The sequence below is a fragment of the Mesoplodon bidens genome (assembly GCF_964165515.1).
Source record: "Mesoplodon bidens genome assembly, chromosome: 11".
Classification (NCBI taxonomy): domain Eukaryota; kingdom Metazoa; phylum Chordata; class Mammalia; order Artiodactyla; family Ziphiidae; genus Mesoplodon; species Mesoplodon bidens.
Window position 1 is genome coordinate 37809529 of NC_138167.1, and position 20943 is coordinate 37830471.

At 39.2% G+C, this 20943-nt stretch overlaps 1 protein-coding gene across 3 annotated transcripts in view; it reads left to right on the plus strand.

Annotated features, from left to right (window-relative positions):
• Positions 1 to 20943, plus strand: part of TAFA2 (TAFA chemokine like family member 2) — a gene marked incomplete at its 3' end in the record, with an annotated part of 531245 nt that overhangs the window by 364369 nt on the left and 145933 nt on the right. For all 3 annotated transcript variants that reach the window (XM_081248764.1, XM_081248765.1, XM_081248763.1), the window contains exon 2: positions 8208 to 8314. In XM_081248764.1, coding sequence (XP_081104890.1) covers positions 8209 to 8314 — 106 coding nt within the window. In that variant the 5' untranslated portion in view covers position 8208. The remainder of the gene's footprint in view (positions 1 to 8207; positions 8315 to 20943) is intronic.

Sequence of the window (20943 nt, forward strand, 5' to 3'; positions counted from 1 at the left end):
TTCTATTTTTAGTTTTTTAAGGAAACTCCATACTGTTCTCCATAGTGGCTGTATCAATTTACATTCCAACCAACAGGGCAGGAGGGTTCCCTTTTCTCCACACCCTCTCCAGCATTTATTGTTTGTAGATTTTTTGACAATGGCCATTCTGACTGTTGTGAGGTGATACCTCATTGTCATTTCGATTTGCATTTCTCTAATGATTAATGATGTTGAGCATCCTTTCATGTGTTTGTTGGCAGTCTGTGTATCTTCTTTGGAGAAATGTCTATTTACGTCTCCTGCCCATTTTTGGATTGGGTTGTTTGTTTTTTTACTATTGAGCTGCATGGGCTGCTTGTAAATTTTGGAGATTAATCCCTTGTCAGTTGCTTCAATTGCAAATATTTTCTCCCATTCTGAGGTTGTCTTTTCATCTTGTTTATGTTTTCCTTTGCTGTACAAAAGCTTTGAAGTTTCATTAGGTTTATTTGTTTATTTTTGTTTTTATTTCCCTTTCTCTAGGAGGTGGGTCAAAAAGGATCTTGCTGTGATTTATATCATAGAGTGTTCTGCCTATGTTTTCCTCTAAGAGTTTAATAGATTCTGTCCTTACATTTAGGTCTTTAATCCATTTTGAGTTTATTTTTGTGTATGGTGTTATGGAGTGTTCTAATTTCATTCTTTTACATGTAGCTTTTCCCAGCACCACTTATTGAAGAGGCTGTCTTTTCTCCATTGTATGTTCTTGCCTCCTTTATCAAAAATAAGGTGACTACATGTGAGTGGGTTTACCTCTGGGCTTTCTATCTTGTTCCATTGAACTATATTTCTGTTTTTGTGCCAATACATACTGTCTTGATTATTGTAGCTTTGTAGTACAGTCTGAAGTCTGGGAGCCTGATTCCTCCAGCTCCGTTTTTCTTTCTCAAGATTGCTTTGGCTATTTGGGGTCTTTTGTGTTTCCATACAAATTGTGAAATTTTTTGTTCTAGTTCTGTGAAAAATGCCATTTGTAGTTTCATAGGGATTGCACTGAATCTGCAGATTGCTTTGGTAGTATAATCATTTTCACAATGTTGATTCTTCCAATCCAAGAACATGGTATATCTCTCCATCTGTTTGTATCGTCTTTAATTTCTTTCATTAGTGTCTTATAGTTTTCTGCATGTAAGTCTTTTGTCTCCTTAGGTAGGTTTATTCCTAGGTATTTTATTCTTTTTGTTGCAATGGTAAATGGGAGTGTTTCCTTAATTTCTTTTGCAGATTTTTCATCATTAGTGGATAGGAATGCAAGAGATTTCTGTGCATTAATTTTGTATCCTGCTACTTTACCAAATTCATTGATTAGCTCTAGCAGTTTTCTGGTACCATCTTTAGGATTCTCTATGTATAGTGTCCTGTCATCTGCAAACAGTGACAACTTTACTTCTTTTCCAATTTGGATTCCTTTTACTTCTTATTCTTCTCTGATTGCTGTGGCTAAAACCTCCAAAACTATGTTGAATCATAGTAGTGAGAGTGGAGAACCTTGTCTTGTTCCTGATCTTAGAGGAAATGGTTTGTTTTTCACCATTGAGAATGAAGTTGGCTTTGGGTTTGTCATATATGGCCTTTATTATGTTGAGGTAAGTTCCCTTTATGCCTGCTTTCTGGAGGGATTTTATTATAAGTCGGTGCTGAATTTTGTCAAAAGCATTTTCTGCATCACTGAGATGATCGTATGGTTTTTCTCCTTCAAGTTGTTAATATGGTTTATCACATTGATTGATTTATGTATAATGAAGAATCCTTGCATTCTTGGGACATACCCCACTTTATCATGGTGTATTATCCTTTTCACGTGCTGTTGGATTCTGTTTGCTAGTAATTTGTTGAGGATTTTTGCGTGTATGTTCGTCAGTAATATTGGCCTGTAGTTTTCTTTTTTTGTGACATCTTTGGTTTTAGTATCAGGGTGATGGTGGCATCGTAAAATGACTTTGGGAGTGTTCCTCCCTCTGCTATATTTTGGAAGAGTTTGAGAAGGATAGCTGTTAGCTCTTCTCTAAATATTTGATAGAATTTGCCTGTGAAACAATCTTTTCCTGGGATTTTGTTTGTTGGAAGATTTTTAATCACAGTTTCAATTTCAGTGCTTGTGATTGGCCTGTTTATATTTTCTATTTCTTCCTGGTTCTGTCTTGGAAGGTTGTGCTTTTCTAAGAATTCATCCATTTCTTCCAGGTTGTCCATTTTATTGGAATAGAGTGGCTTGTAGTAATGTCTCATGATCCTTTGTATTTCTGCAGTGTCAGTTGTTACTTCTGCTTTTTCATTTCTATTTCTATTGATTTGAGTATTTTCCCTTTTTTTCTTGATAAGTCTGGCTGATGGTTTATCAATTTTGTTTATCTTCTCAAAGAACCAGCTTTTAGTTTTATTGATCTTTGCTATCGTTTCCTTCATTTCTTTTCATTTATTTCTGATCTGATCTTTATGATTTCTTTCCTTCTGCTAACTCTGGGATTTGTTTTTTTTCTTCTTTCTCTAACTGCTTTAGGTGTAAGGTTATGTTGTTTATTTGAGATTTTTCTTATTTCTCGTGGTAAGATTGTATTGCTATAAACTTCCCTGTTAGAACTGCTTTTGCTGCATCCCATAGGTTTTGGGTCGTCGTGTTTTCATTGTCATTTGTTTCTAGGTTTATTTTGATTTCCTCTGTGATTTCCTCAGTGATCTCTTGGTTATTTAGTGGCATATTGTTTAGCCTCCAGGTGTTTGTACTTTTTACAGATTTTTTCCTGTAATTGATATCTAGTATCATAGCATTGTAGTCGGAAAAGATACTTGATATTTCAGTTTTCTTAAATTTACCAGGGCTTGATTTGTGACCCAAGATATGATCTATCCTGGAAAATGTTACATGAGCACTTGTGAAGAAAGTGTATCCTGGTTTTTTTTTGATGGAATGTCCTATAAATATCAATTAAGTCCATCTTGTTTAATGTATCATTTAATGTATCATTCCTTACTTGTTTTCATTTTGGATGATCTGTCCATTGGTGAAAGTAGGGTGTTAAAGTCCCCTACTATGATTGTGTTACTGTTGATTTCCCCTTTTATGGCTGTTAGCATTTGCCTTATGTGTTGAGGTGCTCCTATGTTGGGTGCATAAATATTTACAAGTGTTATATCTTCTTCTTGGATCGATCCCTTTATTGATCCCTTCTTTGTCTCTTGTAATAGTCTTTAAAGTCTATTTTGTCTGATATGAGAATTGCTGCTCTAGCTTTCTTGTGATTTCCATTTGTATGGAATATCTTTTTCCACCCCCTCACTTTCAGTCTGTATGTGTCCCTAGGTCTGAAGTGGGTCTCTTGTAGACAGCATATATATGGGTCTTGTTTCTGTGTCCATCCAGCCAGTCTATGTCTTCTGGCTAGAGCATTTAATCCATTTATATTTAAGGTAATTATCAATATGTTTGTTCCTATTACCATTTTCTCAATTGTTGTGGGTTTCTTTTTGTAGGTCTTTTCCTACTCTTATGTTTCCTGCCTAGAGAAGTTCCTTTAGCATTTGTTGTAAAGCTGTTTGGTGGTGCTGAATTCTCTAAGCGTTTTCTTGTTTTGTAAAGGTTTTGATTTCCTCGTCGAATCTGAATGAGATCCTTGCTGGGCAGAGTAATCTTGGTTGTAGTTTTTGCTCTTTCATCACTTTAAATATGTTCTGCCACTCCCTTCTGGCTTGCAGAGTTTCTGCTGAAAGATCAGCTGTTAACCTTATGGGGACTCCCTTGTATGTTATTTGTTGCTTTTCCCTTGCTGCTTTTAATATTTCTTCCTTGTATATAATTTTTAACAGTTTGATTAATATGTGTCTTCACGTGTTTCTCCTTGGATTTATCCTCTGTGGAATTCTCTGAGCTTCCTAGACTTGATTGGCTATTTCCTTTCCCATATTAGGGAAATTTTCAACTATAATATCTTCAAATATATTCTCAGTCCCTTTCTTTTTCTCTTCTTCTTCTGGGACCCCTATAATTCGAATGTTGGTGAGTTTAATGTTGTCCCAGAGGTCTCTGAGACAGTTGTCAATTCTTCTCATCCTTTTTTCTTTTTTCTGGTCTGAGGTAGTTATTTCCACTATTTTATATTCCAGGTCACTTATCCATTCTTCTGCCTCTGTTATTCTGCTATTGATTCCTTCTAGAGAATTTTAAATTTCATTCATTGTGTTATTCATCATTGTTTGCTCCTTAGTTCTTCTGGGTCATTGTTAAACGTTTCTTGTATTTTCTCCATTTTATTTCCAAGATTTTGTATCATGTTTACTATCTTTACTCTGAATTTTGTTTCAGGTAGGCTGCCTATTTCCTCTTCATTTTTTGGTCTAGTGGGTTTTTACTGTGCTCCTTCATCTGCTGTGTGTTTCTCTGTCTTGTCATTTTGCCTAACTTACTGTGTTTGGGGTCTCATTTTCACAGGCTGCAGGTTCATATTTCCTGTTGTTTTTGGTGTCTGCCTGCGGTGGGTAAGGTTTGTTCAGTGGGTTGTATAGGCTTCTTGGTGGAGGGGACTAGTGCCTGTGATCTGGTGGATGAGGCTGGATCTTGTCTTTCTGGTGGGCAGGACCATGTCCAGTGGTGTGTTTTGTGGTGTCTGTGTCCTTATTATGATTTTAGGCAGCCTCTCTGCTAATGGGTGGGGTTGTGGACCTGCCTTGCTAGTTGTTTGGTGTAGGGTGTCCAGCACTGTGGTTGCTGGTTTTGAGTGGAACTGGGTCTTACCGTTGAGATGGAGATCTCTGGGAGATCTTTTACCATTTGATATTATGTGGAGCTGGGTGGTCTCTGGTGGACCAGTGTCCTGCACTCAGCTCTGCCACCTCAGAAGCACATGCCTGACACCCACCTGGGCTCACCAAGACCCTGTCAGCCACACGGCTCAGAAGAAAAAGGAGGAAAAAAGAAAGAAAGAAAGAAAGAAAGAAAATAAAATAAATTTATTAAAATAAAAATAAAAATTATTAAAAATTATAAAGTAAAAAAAAAAGAAATAAAGAAAGAAGAGAGCAACCAAACCAAAAAACAAATCCACCAATGATAAGAAGAGCTAAAAAACTATACTAAAAAAACCCCCCAAAACAACGGATAGACAGAACCCTAGTACAAATGGTAAAAGCAAAGCTTTACAGACAAAATCACACAAAGTCCACTGCCTCAATTTTGGGATGATTCATTGTCTATTCAGGTATTCCAGAGATGCAGGGTACATCACATTGACTGTGGAGATTTATTCTCTTGCTGCAGTGGCTGCTGGGAGAGGTTTCCCTTTCTCTTCTTTGTTCTCACAGGTTCTGGGGTTCAGCTTTGGATTTGACCCTTCCTCTGCGTGTAGGTCGCCTTAGGGCATCTGTTGTTTGCTCAGACAGAATGGGGTTAAAGTAGCAGCTGATTGGGGGCTCTGGCTCACTCAAGCCGGAGGGAGGGTATGGAATGTGGGGCAAGCCTGCAGTGGCAGAGAAAACATGACGTTGCAACAGCCTTAGGCGCCCCGTGTGTTCTCCTGGGGAAGTGGTCCCTGGATCACGGGACCCTGGCAGTGGCAGGCTGCACAGGCTCCCGGGAGCAGAGGTGTGGATAGTGACCTGTGCTTGCACACAGGCTTCTTGGTGGCTGTAGCAGCAGCCTTAGCATTTCATGCCCGTCTCTGGTGTCCGCACTGATAGGCGCAGCTCATGTCTGTCTCTGGATCTCGTTTAGGCAGTGCTCTGAATCCCCACTGCTCGCGCACCCCCAAAACAATGGTCTCTTGCCTCTTAGGCAGTTCCAGACTTTGTCCCAGACTCCCTGCTTGCTAGCTGTGGCATAGTAGCCCCCTTCAGGCTGTGTTCACGCGGCCAGCCCCAGTCCTCTCCCTGGGATCTGACCTCCAAAGCTGGAGCCTCAGCTCCCAGCCCCCACCCATCCCAACACGTGAGCAGACAAGCCTGTCAGGCTGGTGAATGCTGGTCGGCACTGATCATCTTGCAGGAATCTCTCTGCTTTGCCCTCTACACCCCTGCACCCCTCCGAAGCTTCCGCCCTCCGCCACCAGCAGTCTCTGCCCGCGAAGGGGCTTCCTAGTGTGTGGAAACTTTTCCTTCTTCACACCTCCCTCCCAGAGGGGCAGGTCCTGTCCCTATTCTTTTGTCTCTGTTTTTTCTTTTGCCCTACCCAGGTACGTGGGGAGTTTCTTTCCTTTTGGGAAGTCTGAGGTCTTCTGCCAGCCTTCAGTAGGTGTTCTGTAGGAGTTACTCCACATGTAGATGTATTTCTGATGTATTTGTGAGGAGGAAGGTGATATCCACATCTTACTCCTCTGCCATCTTGAAGGTCTCCCCTTCTCATTTTAAATACAATAAAAATACTCTTAGTTAAGTAATTCATCCAAAGTCATATAGAAAGTAGGCAGGAAGCCAGATTTTAAACCAAGCAATCTAATCTGAAAGATCAAACACCCATTCCTTTGTACATTTTCTAGACATGTCACAAGACCAAGGTCCATGGAGGACTTGCAGCTATTGGGGCCACTGAAATTCCCTCCAGTCATCTCCCTCCACAGGCCTCTCATACACTCAAGGAACAAAACATCCAAATGAATGAACACTTTCCAATCTCATACTTTTTGAGCCCTTTTACATGCCAGCCATTGGGCCTGGCTTTTCACACACATATCCCATATTAGAGAAGAAGAAACTGAGGCAAGAGATCCAGAAATTTGCATAAGATGACACAATTAAAAACCAGGAGGGCCTGGACTCAAATCCAAACAATCTGACTCGGGGGTAAGTCTGTGTTCTTAGTCATACTGCGCTGTCTCCTCAACATCTGAATCAGCTTGCACAACTTCCCCAGGCCAAGAAGTGTTCATGTATACCCATATTAAATATAAGTAATATATCAATTAATTTTTTCATCCACTTATCAGTGTGAATGACTTCTCTTCAAAATTATACAGCCATCATTGCCACCATTGAGTCATACTTTTGGAGACAGAATATTTTGGCAGTGAAGGTGTAAGGAAAAAGATAACTTAGAGAACTCAAGAGGAGGAGTAGTCAAGCTAGGTCAGGAAGTGACCTCACAAACTTGCAGTAGAATGAAGGCAAGAATGTAGGTCAAACAAGATTAGAGTTCAAAATAGGATCCGAACCTGAGAAGGCACAGGGTGATGGATGTATATTTTATCTGCCTCATAAATAAATGCAGATGGATTATATCTTATATAGTTCACTTACCCCTTAGCAATATAGTAGTTATATTATAATATAATATATATTTATATATATATATATAGTTATATAATATAAAGATTTTAGATTTAGATTATTTGATGTTTGACTTTTTACTCTATCATTAAACATGACCTCAGCAAATTTCCAAATTTCATCATCTACAAATGGGGTTAGACATACCAACATCCCCCATTTGTCCTGAAAAACAATTGAAATAATATAGTCTTAGGTGCTACAGAAAGTAGTTGCTAAATTTTTCCTATGGGTAGCTATTATTTAATTATAACTTTGCTTTGCTTTCCTGAGTTTTGTAGTCTCAGCTTGAAAATGTTAACCAGATATTTTTCATTTTGCTTTTCCATTTTTCTTCTACTTCTCATAAAGTACAGCATGGTAGATTCCAGTAATATTAAAACATCTGTGTATCTCTAGTAGTAGTGTTGTACAGTAAGGTGACTTTTAAAAAACACATTAGGAATAATAAATTTGAAGTGACTTTATTCTGTGCAGGAATTCATCACACACATTTTATCTAAACTGTTTACTCTGACCATTTGGCCTGGCCTTGAAGAAGGTTTTGTTTTGTTTGTTTTTCTTAGAGTAGAATAAGTCACTTATTTAAAGATTATTCAAACAACTGTGCCTTGGATTTTTTGAATAAGTTGAATCTATATTTATATGGAAAGAAAAATGGTGATGTTTCCCAGTTGATTTAGGCTGTTGTTAAGTGAAATAAGATTGACTGAGGTAGGGCCTCTCTTACCTCTTGCATTGTATCAAGACACTTTATTTGGAAAACTTTAATTTTTTTTCTGTTCATAGTTTATATACAGTGAATAACATTTTAATATAAGAAATGCAAATTTAGGTGTTAAGGTGTCATGGGAAGCTTTAAATATAGCACAGTTATAATGGAAAAGCAATGGTTTCACATACTTAGGATTTTTATTATTTTTTTTTATTTGCAGGATGAGTAAGAGATACTTACAGAAAGCAACAAAAGGAAAACTGCTAATAATAATTTTTATTGTAACCTTGTGGGGGAAGGTTGTGTCCAGTGCAAACCATCATAAAGGTAAGTTGTTCTGTTTTCTTCCTCAGCTCTCTGAGGAAGGGGACTCCCTTTAATACAAACTATTGTGTTCTGCTTTTACTGGTCAGTTAATTTTACTAAATGTGGGTCCACCCATGGCAATTCTCTTTAAGTAAAAATGCAGAGAGAGTTATTCTTAATATGGCTTTGAATGGTAATGAATGATTATTTAAATGTTTCCAGGATTACTGACACTTCTGCAAATAATGTTCAAAAGTATGGAATCGTGACTCTGTTTTCTTCTTAACGTTTCCATTTTTAAGATAATAATGTTAAAATGTTGAGTTGACACGTAATAAAGATGAGTTTCAAATTGCAATCATCCTACAATGAAACCATCTTTAATGATATGTATCTGAATAATACGTATACATGTAAATTTCCTTTCCGTGCTTTTTGTAGATCATATTTCTTCATGCCAGAGTACATCTTTGGCCACTCTTTTGATTTTACCCCAGTATGATATTGAGAAGGCTCAATTCTGCCATAGAGCAGGGTGACGATATTTGTTTTATATATGTGTGTTAAGCTTGACAGCTCAAAATTATGCCCTTTCTGTTCTCTTTTCTGAGCATAAGACTCAGTATAGTGAATACTTTCTCCAAATGAATTAAAATTCCATTTAATTTTATTTTAGTCTATTTCTGGACCGTCTCTACCATAATCAAGTATTCATAACCTGAAAAATCAATTTAGATTTTTCTGTGAAATATGATTTTACAATTCTTTTCTCTTTCCTCTGTAAAGTCCACAGACTAACAACTTAGTTTCTTATTTTATTTTTGATTGAAGAGAAAGTTAAGACTGCCTTGAATTTTGTAACACTTAAAATAGTTACACATGTGCATTTAATTAGCATTACACTGAACAAGTACACCAGGGAATGGAAAGATGTGGTGTGAGGGAGGGATGCTTATAAGACAAAATCTTTTCCCCCTGTGTTTAAAACCAAAAAGAGTCATCTTTCAAAATATGAATTTTATAAAGAGGTCCTTCATATTTCACAATCCTGTTTTTGCCCCACAGTGTGTGTGTGTGTGTGTGTGTGTGTATGCATTTCTTCTTTTCTTTAGTACAGCACTTGGATCCACAGATAAAACTTTATATTCTCTTTAATAAGGGTTACTGGTATAAAATTAAGAAGTTGTTAAGGAAGATGTTATTCACATGCCTCCAAATTGGCTACAGTGAACCAAACGGAAGGACAAAGCAGCCTTAAATACTTACCTTTTAAAAAGGGGGCAAACCGGGCTTCCCTGGTGGCGCAGTGGTTGAGAGTCCGCCTGCCGATGCAGGGGACATGGGTTCGTGCCCCGGTCTGGGAAGATCCCACATGCCACGGAGCGGCTGGGCCCATGAGCCATGGCCGCTGAGCCTGCACGTCCGGAGCCTGTGCTCCGCAACGGGAGAGGCCACAGCAGTGAGAGACCCGCGTACCGCTAAATAGATAGATAAATAGATAAATTGATAGATAGATAAATAGATAAATGAATGAATGAATGAATGAATGGCAAACCACTGGGGCCAGGCCCCATGCCTTGGGCTTAACAGGAGAAGACACATCATCCATACATGGTCACCCCAGTGCACCTTCCCAGCCTATAAAAGTAGAATTGAGAGCTTTGGGGGAGATTCATAGTAATTGTGGGTGTCATCCCAGCAAAGCAAGGGTTCATGATAAGGATGCTTTCTCATCTCCAAAGCCAAGTGATGGGGTCTCTAAGAGAATCATTCATAAGGACTGCTCCACAGTGAATATTGCATACAATTTTTAAAGCTGTTTTTAAGAATTTTTAACTTGTGTTATGTTCTATGCTAACTCCAAAACTAAGATCTTTTCTTACTTTTTGCCAAAAATATATTTCTTGAACATAAGAGATTATACCTTGACTCAGAAAACTCACTCAAATTGCCAAACTCAAAGTTCTAAAACATTATAGAAGATAAACTTTTGTGTTGTTTTGCTGATCCATTTCCACCCTACCAAGAATATTTTGGAGGAAGAATTTAGGAAAGGTTTCTCTGCCTCTCCCTCTTTCCCTCCTTCCCCTTTTCCTTTCTTTCTTCCCTTTACATTTTCCATGCAAAATGCCCCCTTTGTTTAAACTGTTTTACATTTAATAAGTGTAATGTATATATATGTTTTAGGACATATTCATAAAGTGAACACAAGTGTGCTCACCCCCCAGTTGAGACATGTAACATTTCTAATTCTCTTGAACCTGATTGTGTCTGCCACTTTAATTTCATTACTTTGCCTCCTTACCCAAGATAATCACTATTCTAAATTTTGTGATTATAATTCCCTTGCTTTTATTTATAATTTCACCATGTGTTTATACATATCCAAATGGCATGCTGCTTAATTCTGTTGTTATTGAATTTACATAATAGTATAATACTGTGTTTTTCTGTAATTTGCTACTTTGCCCAACAATATATTTGTGACATTCATTATACTTGATGGTAACTATAGTTAATACTAATTTTTTTTTTACTGTTGCCCCATATTTTGTTGTATGAAGTCACCACAATTTATGTATTTATTCTCTTGTACATGAACAGTTGGTGTTCTATTTTCTTATCATTATGAACTATGCTTCTATGAATAGTCTACTTCTTTCCTTGTGCACATGTGCCAGGGTTTCTCAAGAGCACATTCCAAGGAGCAAAATTCTGGGTCACAGGGCATTGCATATCTTCAGTCTTACCAGATTATGTGAAATGCTTTTTTTCCAAAGTGGTAGTACTAAGAAAGTTATTCAAGTTATTTCTTCTTACTGATGTATAGTAGATTTACAATATTATATTAATTTCAGGTATACAACATAGTAATTCAAAATTTGTATAGATTATATTCCATTCAGAGATTTTATAAAATATTGGCTATATTCCCTGTGCTGTACAATATACCCTTGTAGCTTATTTTATACATAATAGTTTGTACCTCTTAATCCTCTATCCCTATGCTTCCCCTCCCTCCTTTCCTCTCCCCACTGTTAATCACTAGTTTGTTCTCTATATCTGTGACTGTTTCTGTTTTGTTATATTCATTTGTTTATTTTAATAACATACAGTATTTGTCTTTGTCTGACTTATTTCACTAAGCACAATACCCTCCAGGTCTATCCATGTTGTTGCAAATGGCAAAATTTCATTCTTTTTTATGGCTGAGTAGTATTCCTGTGTGTGTGTGTGTGTGTGTGTGTGTGTAAGTGTACTACATCTTCTTTATCCATTCATCTTTTGATGGACATTTAGGTTGCTTCCGTAGCTTGGCTATTATAAATAAGACTCCTTTGAGCACTGAGCGTACGAAAATTTCAAATTAGAGTTTGCATGTGGATTTTTTTTTAAATTGAAGTATAGTTGATTTACAATGTTGTGTTAGTTTCAAGTGTACAGCACAGTGATTCAGTTATATACATATATGTCTGTGTGTGTGTGTATACAAATTCTTTTCTCAGGTTCTTTTCCCTTATAGGTTATCACAAATATTGAGTATAATTCCTGTGCTATACCATAGGTTGTTGTTGGTTATCTATTTTATATATAGTAGTGTGTATATGTTAATCCCAACCTCCTAATTTATCCCTCTCCTACCTCTTTCCCACTTGGTAACCAAAAGCTTGTTTTCTATGTCTGTGAATCTATTTCTGTTTTGTAAACAAGTTCATTTGTATCTTTTTTTTTGATTCCACATATAAGCAATATCATATGATATTTGTCTTTTTCTGTCTGACTTACTTCACTTAGTATGATAATCTCTAGGTCCATCTATGTTGCTGCAAATGGCATTATTTCATTATTTTTTATGGCTGAGTAGTATTCCATTGTATATATGTACCACATCTTCTTTATCTCTTCATTTGTCGATGGACATTTAGGTTGCTTCCATGTCTTGTCTATTGTAAATAGTGCTGCAATGAACATTGGGGTGCATGTATCTTTTCAAATTATAGTTTTCTCCAGATATATTGGATATATACCCAAGAGTGGAGTTGTTGAATCATATGGTAGATCTATTTTTTTTGTTTGTTTTTTGAGACAACTTCATCCTGTTTTCCATAGTGTCTGCACTAATTTACATTCCCACCAATAGTGTACAAGAGTTGCCTTTTCTTCACATCCTTGCCAACATTTATTTTTTGTGATTCTTTTTATGATAGCCATTTTGACAGGTGTGAGGTGATATCTCATTGTGGTTTTGATTTGCTTATCCCCGATTATTAGCGATGTTGAGCACCTTTTCATGTACCTCTTGGCCATCTATGTGTCTCCTTTGGAAAATTGCGTATTCGGTTATGCCCATTTTTTTAATCAAGTTGTATGTTTTTTTGATTTTGAGTTGTATGAGTTGTTTATGTATATGGTATATTAATCCCTTATCCGTCATATCATTTACAAATATTTTCACCCATTTAGTAGGTTGTCTTTTGTTTTGTTGATGGCTTCCTTTGCTGTGCAAAAGCTTTTAAGTTTAATTAGGTCCCATTTGTTTATTTTTGGTTTTGTTTCCATTACTTTAAGAGATAGATCCAAAAATATATTGCTACAATTTATGTCAAAGAGTGTTCTGCCTATGTTTTCTTCCAGGAGTTTTATGATTTCAGGTCTTACATTTAAGTCTTTAATCCATTTTGAGCTTATTTTTGTATATGGTTTGAGAAAATGTTCTAATTCCATTCTTTAACTTGTAGCTGTCCAGTTTTCCCACCGCTTACTGAGAGACTATTATTTTTTCCCCCATTGTATATACTTGCCTCCTAGTCATAGATTAATTGACCATAAGTGCATGGGTTTATTTCTGGGCTCTCTATTCTGTTCCATTGATGTATTTCTATTTTCATGCCAGTACCATCCTAATTTGATGGCTGTAGCTTTTAAGTCAGGAAGTGTGACACCTCCAGTCCTGTTCTTCTTACTCAAGTTTGCTTTGGCTATTCAGGGCCTTTTGTGTTTCCCTACAAATTTTAGAATTATTCATTCTAGTTCTGTAAAAAAAAAATTGCCCAGCAGCATACTCCCCTCTTGTCATCTAAGCGATATGCTCTCAGAATTCCCCCTAAGAGGGCTGCCTAGGTCCTTCTGTTGTGGCAGGCTGACTATGTAGGCTGACTGGTGGGCTTTGTTGGCCCCTAGACCAGTTGATTACCAGACCCTGCTTTGTGTGGATGTTGCTAGCTACTGACTAGTGGGGCCTGGTCATAAGGCAGCTGACTGCAGAACCCCAAGGAACCCTGGGGCTAATGTTGGCTCACTGGCAGTAGGAGTCAGGGTCCAGAAGACTCTGGGGCTGTTGCTCCACCTACTGGCAGGCAGAGCTGGGTCCTGGAGTCTGGCTGCAGGGCCCAGGGATCCCAGAGCTGGTATCAGATCACTGGTGGGCAGGGGTCTGGTTCCTGACACAGTTGGGTATGTGGTCCATGGTGTCCTGAAGCTTGTGTTGGCCTGCTAGTTGCAGGGCCAGGGCCCAGGTCCCAGGTCCCAGGCCCCACTGGTCCCAGGGTAAGGTCTAGCCTGCCATGGGTGGACTAGGTCTTCAGGCTGAGGGACTGTGATTTTCTTGCATCTAGTGTCTGCCCCCTAGTGGGTTCGGCTGGTCTAGAGGCTGGCGCAGGCTTCCTGGATGGCAGGGCTGGTGTCTGCCTACTGGTGGGTGGAGCTGTGTCTTGGCCCTCTGGTAGGTAAGACTGTGTCTAGAGGTGGCTGTGGGCTCAGGAAGTCATTAAGCAGCCTGTCTGCTGATGGGTGGAGATGTGTCCCCACCCAGTTAGTTGTTTGGCCTGAGGCTTCCTAGCACTGATGCCTACAGGCTGTTGGGTGGGACCAGATCTTGGCACTATTGAGCCAGAGGGAGGATCCCATGATGCCAGCTGCCGGCAGCAGTGTCCGTGTGGTAGAAAGCTCCCTAATATGGCTACTGACAGTATCTATGTCCCCAGAATGAGCTACAGCCACCCCCGCCCCGCCTCTCCAGGTGACTGTCCAAGACCAGCAGTTAGATCTAGCCCAGGCTCCTGTCAAATTACTGCTTTTGCCCTGGGTACCAGTGCATATGGGGTTTTGTGTGGGCCTTTAAGGGTAAAGTCTCTGTTTCCCTCGGTCCTGGCACTCCCCAAATTAAGCCCCACTGGCCTTCAAAGCCAAATGCTCTGGGGACTTGTCTTCTCAGTGCAGGACCCCAGGGCTGCAGTTTGCCCACCCAGGGGTATGGGACTTGATTATATTGTGAGCCCACCTTTCCTATCCTACCTTTCCCATTGTGGTTCCTTCTTTAGGTTTTTAGTTGTGAAAAATCTTTTCCTGTAGCTTCTCATCTTTTTCATAGAGTGTTGTTCTGCAGATAGTCGTAATTTTGGTGTGCTCATGATAGGAGATGAGCTCAGGGTCTTTCTACTCCACCATCTTGGCCAATGCACATATTCTCTCTTTATTTTTTTCCATTTAAATTACAGTGTGTCTTGTTTTGTTCCTCTTTGGGACTCTGTGCTTCCTGGACCTGGATTTCTGTTTCTTTTCCCAGGTTAGTGAAGTTTTCAGGTATTATGTCTTCAAATATGTTCTGTTCCTTTTTCTCTCTCTTCTTCTTCTAGGACCCCTATAATGTGAATGTTAGTATGGTTGGTGTTGTCCAAGAGGTCTGTTAAATGTCCTCATTTCTTTTTTTTTTCTTTTCTGTTCAGCTTCAGTGATTTTCACTACTGTGCCTTCCAGTTCACTGATCCAGCCTTCTGTATCAATCTACTGTTGATTCCTTCTAACTTATTTTTTATTTCACTTATTGTATTCTTCATATCTGTTTGATTCTTCTTTATATTTTCTAAATCTTTCTTAAAAAATTATAACTTCTCATTCTATTCATCCATTCTCCTCCTGAGTTCTTTGATCATCTTTATAATAATTTCCTTGAACTCTTTATCAGATAAATTGCCTATCTCCATTTAGTTCTTCTTCTGGAGTTGTATCTTGTTCCTTTGTTTGGAACATGTTCCTCCATTTGGAACATATTCCTCTGCCACCTCATTTACCACTTTTAATATCTATGTATCTGGTTGTTTAGTTGTTTTTCCCAACCTTGGAGAAGTAGCCTTTTGTAGGAGATGTCCTCTGAATCCCAACAGCACACTCCTCTCTGATCACCAGAGCTACGTGCTCTAGTGGTGCCCCCTATTTAGACTGTGTGGGTCCTTCTGTTGTGGCGGGCTGACTACTGTGGGCAGTCTGGTAGATGTGGCTGGCCCAGAGTCTGGTTGGTTGCCAGGCTATGCCTTGTATGGAGGCTGGCTATGGAAGCCTTTGGGGTTCTGGAGCTAGTGTTGACTCACTGATGGGCAGAGCTGGGTCCTGGGGTTGCAGACCAGGGTTCCTGGATCTAGTGTTGGCCTGCTGGTGGGTGGGGCTGGTTCCTCACATGGCTGGCTACTGGTTCCAGGGTGACCAAGAGCTGATGTTGGCCCACTCATAAATGGGACTGTATCCCAGGGCAGCTTGTTGAGAAGTCCAAGGTATCTCAAGCTGGTGTTGTCCTGCTGATGGGTGTGGCCAGGGTCTGGGGGTTCCTAGGGCTGGTTATCATCCTGCTGGTGAGTGGGGCCAGAGCCCAGGGTCTCCTGGAGCTAGTGCCAGCTCACTGGTGGGCTGAGCTGTGTCCTGGGATCTCTGGCTGCAGGGACCTGGGGGTCCTGGAGCTGCTTTTAGCCTGTTGGTGGGCAGGGCCTGTTCCTGACTCAGCTGACTATGTGGTCCAGGGTGTCCCAAAGTTTTTGCTGGCCCACTGGTGGGTGAAATTGAATCCTGGGGCAGCCGGCTGAGGGTCCCAAGGTATTTTAGAGCCTGTGTTTGGCCTTTGAGTGTTCTGTGGGGCTGCAGTCGTTTTGGGGATGGTATCGGCCCACTGGTGGACAGAGCTGGGTCCTAGGGTCTCTGGTTGCAGGGCCCTTGGGGTCCCAGGGCTAGTGCCTGCACACTGGTGTTTGAGGCAGGGTCTTGGTCAGTCTGGTAGACAGGGCCATGTCCTGGGGTAGCTGTGGGGTTTTAAGGCAGCCTGCCTGCTGGTGGGTGGGACTGTCTCTCTGCCTGGCTAGTTGCTTGGCCTGAGGCATCCCAGTACTGGAGCTGATAGGCTAGTGGGTGGGACTGGGTCCTGGTGCTAATAAGCTAGAAGGAGGATTCCAAAATTGCACTTGCCAGCACCTGTGTCCACATGGTAGAACAAGGTCCCCCCAAATTGGCTGCCACCAGTGTCTGTGTCCCTAGGGTGAGCTCCAGTTCCCTCATGCCTCTCTGAGAGACTCTCCAAGATCAGCAGGTGGATCTGACCCAGGCTTTTTTCAAATTACCACTTCTGCCCTGGGTGCCAGAGTGTGTGAGAGTTTGTGTCTGCCCTGTAAGAGTGGAGTCTCTATCTCCCACAGTCCACATGGCTTTCATCATGTGTAGGGCTTAGAGTAAGGAAGGCCTATTTGCTTATTTCTATTTTTTATTGTGAGATAATTAATAAGAAATCTGTGTCTGATTGAGAGCACTTCGTGTGAGCATTCAAGATAAAAGTAATACAGTTGAATATTAAAAATCCAACAGCTCTATTCTAAGAGCTTTGTAGATAATAACTCATTTGATCCTTATGACAGTCTATAAGGTAGGTACTATTATTCATCCTATTTTATAGATCAGAAACTGTGGCAAAGAAAGTTTAAATAATTTGGCCTAAGTTGCTTAGTTAGTAACCATTGAGAGCAGGATTCAAATCTAGGAAGTCTTGTTCCATGTAACATGATAAATATCTAGCAGTGAATTTCTTTTTATTTATACTATTTGGGATTTAGTTGACTTCCTGAATCTGTGGATTGATGTCTTTCATAAACTTTGAAAGAATTCCAGGCATTATGTCTTGAAATATTGCTTCTATACCGTTGTCTCTACTGAACTAGAACTCTGGTTAGGTGTATGTCAGCTTTCCCTCTCTATTCTCCATATATTTCAACCTCTATTTTATATCTTACATCTTCAAGTCTTTCTGTGCTATATTCTGGGATATATATTCAGATTTGTTTTTTTCTACCACACTATTTCTATGTTCTCTTGGGTCTAATCTGCTCTTTAATGCATATATTGAGTTTTAATTTCATCTATTACATGCTATTAAAAATTCTTTTTTTCTTACAAATTTTCTTGGTTTTTGATATATTTTGTTCTTGATTTATTTAGTTTATATTTCTTTTTATACATTTTATATCAAATCTCACGTATATATAAAATTCGATGCTTCTATTTTATGAAATTTTTGTGATTTCTTCCTGTTGACTCTCACTCATAGTACTTTATTTATTTTAGGGTTTTGTGATTTTTAAAAATTTTGTGAGCTAATGTTCACTGGAATCATATTTGCAAGAGTTTTTAAGGCCTATATTTAGAATGCATTCTTCCAGAGATGATTTGCATACACCATGTGTCTTAGGTTTCTCTAAAAGCAGAGCCAAGTCAGGAATTCTTGTTTATGTGATTTATAGAAAGAGTGCTCTCAGGAGACAGAGAGCAAGGACAGCAGGATAAACTTGGAGACAAAAGATGAGCACAAATAGAGTCTCAGCTGGAGAACAGCCTGGTCAGGTCCTTTGGGGAGGATCAGAAACATAAATTGCTCCACAGAGAGGAGCTCCTTGAGGTGAGATAAATAGCCTCTTCTACACTTGTGTCCATTTGTCATTGGCCATTGATCTATTACCCATGGTAGGGAATAGCCTTCCTGGAGAAGTAGCTTCTCTTTAGCAGAGGGTGGATTTCTGAACAAGGGAGGGGCTGTGAATTGTAATCCCCTACCATTCACAGCAAGTGGAGGAAAGATGCACTGCTGATAGAAAGGATCTTGCTAGTGAACCAACAGCTACACATCACTGCAGTCAACTTCTCATACCCCTCAGCTCTGCTTGCTTCTTATTTTAAATTTACTCTGTCTAGGCAAACCTTATCAAAGATTCTGCTTGGTTATAATTTCCAAGAAAACCTACTTGAGGAGGAATAGTGGGGCTGCTACTAATGCAGTTGGTACCAAGGCCTTTATTGATACTCATTATCTGCCCACTTCCCTAGCCATTTTAGATTCCTCTCTCCTTCCTGCTCACCTAGAAGGTTTACCTGATGTTTTACCTCGTACCTGAGGGTTCTGAGCTCTGGATTATCATGTTCTGAATTCTGGGGTTGTTGTACTTATAAATTTATAGTTGTAACTGGACATTGGGATGCCAAGAAATACCTCAGTGGATCATCTGAGAGCCTAACATATTCTCCCCTGCCCTGGTTCCTAGAAGCTACCCATAGCAGTGGTCACTGGAGTCATTAAACTCATCAGTATTTAAGTTCTTTTTTTCTTGCTCGTCTATGGGGCTGACTAGGCAGCAATTGGAGCTATATGTTTAGCAGGACTCTTACAGTTTCCCCTGGTAAAAGCATTCTCTTTCTGGGAATCAGGACTTCTAGATTCATAGAGTCTATTGGTAGTTTTCACAGGAATATTTTAGATTGGATAATTCTGATGGAAAATTTGTTTTACTCAATAATTTTCGAGTACCCACAATAAGGACTGAGAATATAGCAGTACATACAAGACGCAAACATTTTCTTTATGGAGTTTTTGTCCTAGAGGTGGAAAGATAGATAATAAAAAGGAAAAGTAAAACAGTTTTATAGTATAAATTCTATGGAAAAAATAAGAAGTGTTCGAGAGGGACTGTAGTTTTAAATAAGGCCTTTGGGTAAGACCTAAATTTTTCAATGGAGCCAGCCATGAAAATATCTGGGAGAAGGATGTTGCAGGCAGAGCAGTAAATAAGTATGAATGCTTTCAAGTAGGAGCATGCCTGGAGACATGAGGAGTAGCAAGGCTGCTGTGTATAGAGCAGAGTATGTAAGAAAGAGAGCAGTAAGATGCTGGGTCATTACAGAACAGGTAACTATAGGAGATGAAACAATAGAATAAGTAGCTCTTCCAAATACCAGTGCAATAGCACTGTGTTCTCAAGAGCAACCAACTGGAGAATTGTCTTACTCTGTTTCTTGAACATAATGTAGAAACACTGTAGAAATCTAGAGCATTTGTATTTGAAAAATGAGATATGTAAAAATCAGAGAATGCTGTCACCTGCTTAATAAAATCTTCTGAGCTTTGGGAACTAAAAGTCCCTCACACACAGACAAACCTCCAGAGATTCTGTCCTGAATTCTCACAACTGTCTTCAGCTGGATATTTTGAGAGCTGGGGGGTGTGGGGGGGTGGGGTGAGGGTGTGGGGGGTAGTGGTTAACTCAGAGCATTGTGACAGCCAATCAGAAAGTATAAGCAGTATTTCCCACTTGGAAGCAATTACATTAGGTACAGCTTCAGATAGTGGGGATTAGAGAGGAAATATTTCAGTTTAGGACTCCAAGTTCCCAACAGAAAAACATAGTCATTAATCTTAGAAGGTCAATATGTTTTCTTGCCTTTTTTTCCTTTACCCATCACATCCAAACTAAATCTAAAGAGAATGAGTCATCATTGAATGTTTGGGTTGGAAAAGGATCTGTATTTAGTGTGAAAGAGATTATAAACAGATGAGAGTTATACGTAACACACACAAATTTTTTAAATGTTCATTTGATTAGCTAATATTGAGTGTTATTCCCATTATTATACTAGGTGTTTACTAATCTGAATTGCAACTTTTGACTGAATGAAAAATTTTCAAAGAAAACCAAATTTAAAATAAAGGTGATTTTCAGCCCAAAGCCTAGATGAGAGAGCAGCCATTTAATTTGTTTTGGTAGCTCTTCGTTTGTTTGTTGGTTCATTTGATAGTTTATTCATTTCTCTAACCAACAACCCAGAAAACAAAAAATATATTTTTTTTATTAAAACAAAATTTGTTTTAATTCTAAAACAATAAATATTTACTATTGACATTTTAAAAAATATAGATAAGCAAAGGAGGGAGAAATAAAAATCACTCATAATCCTACCTTCCAAAATAACCACTGCTACCCTTTCAAAAACAGAATACAATTTTGTGACCTCCTTTTCTCACTCTGAAATATACAAAATACTTATTGAGTATCTGTCAAGTGTTGGGCTTTAGGTCAAGTTCTGGAGGTTAATAAGTGACCTACACAGGCATGGTCCATGCCCTATGGAACTTACAGAAAAGTAGGCATGAAAAACATTAATCTGATAATCAGACAAATAAATATTTAACTATAAATTATTAAAATGTTTAGAGCTAAGATTTCAGGATAAGAGTATGTAAACTGTAAAATGGGTAGAGGGAAATCTGGGAGGTCTTTTCTAGGGAAGAGCCATTTGAGCTGAGATCTGAATGAGGAGTGGGAGCTGGGCATCCAGATAGGATCGGTAGCCTGTGCAAAGGTGCTGAGACATGAAGGAATAGAATGCTTTGGAGCAAAAACAAGATCACTGTGTCTGAAGGACAAAAAGCAAGGAGGATGGTAGGCACAATTAGGCAGGGGAGGTGGTGGGGCAGATCCTTTGGGGCCATATTCAGAATGTTGGTTTTCTTATAGTTAAAATTGTTTGAACCAATTTCGCTAGGATATTACCAGGTTCTCTTGGGCTGGTTT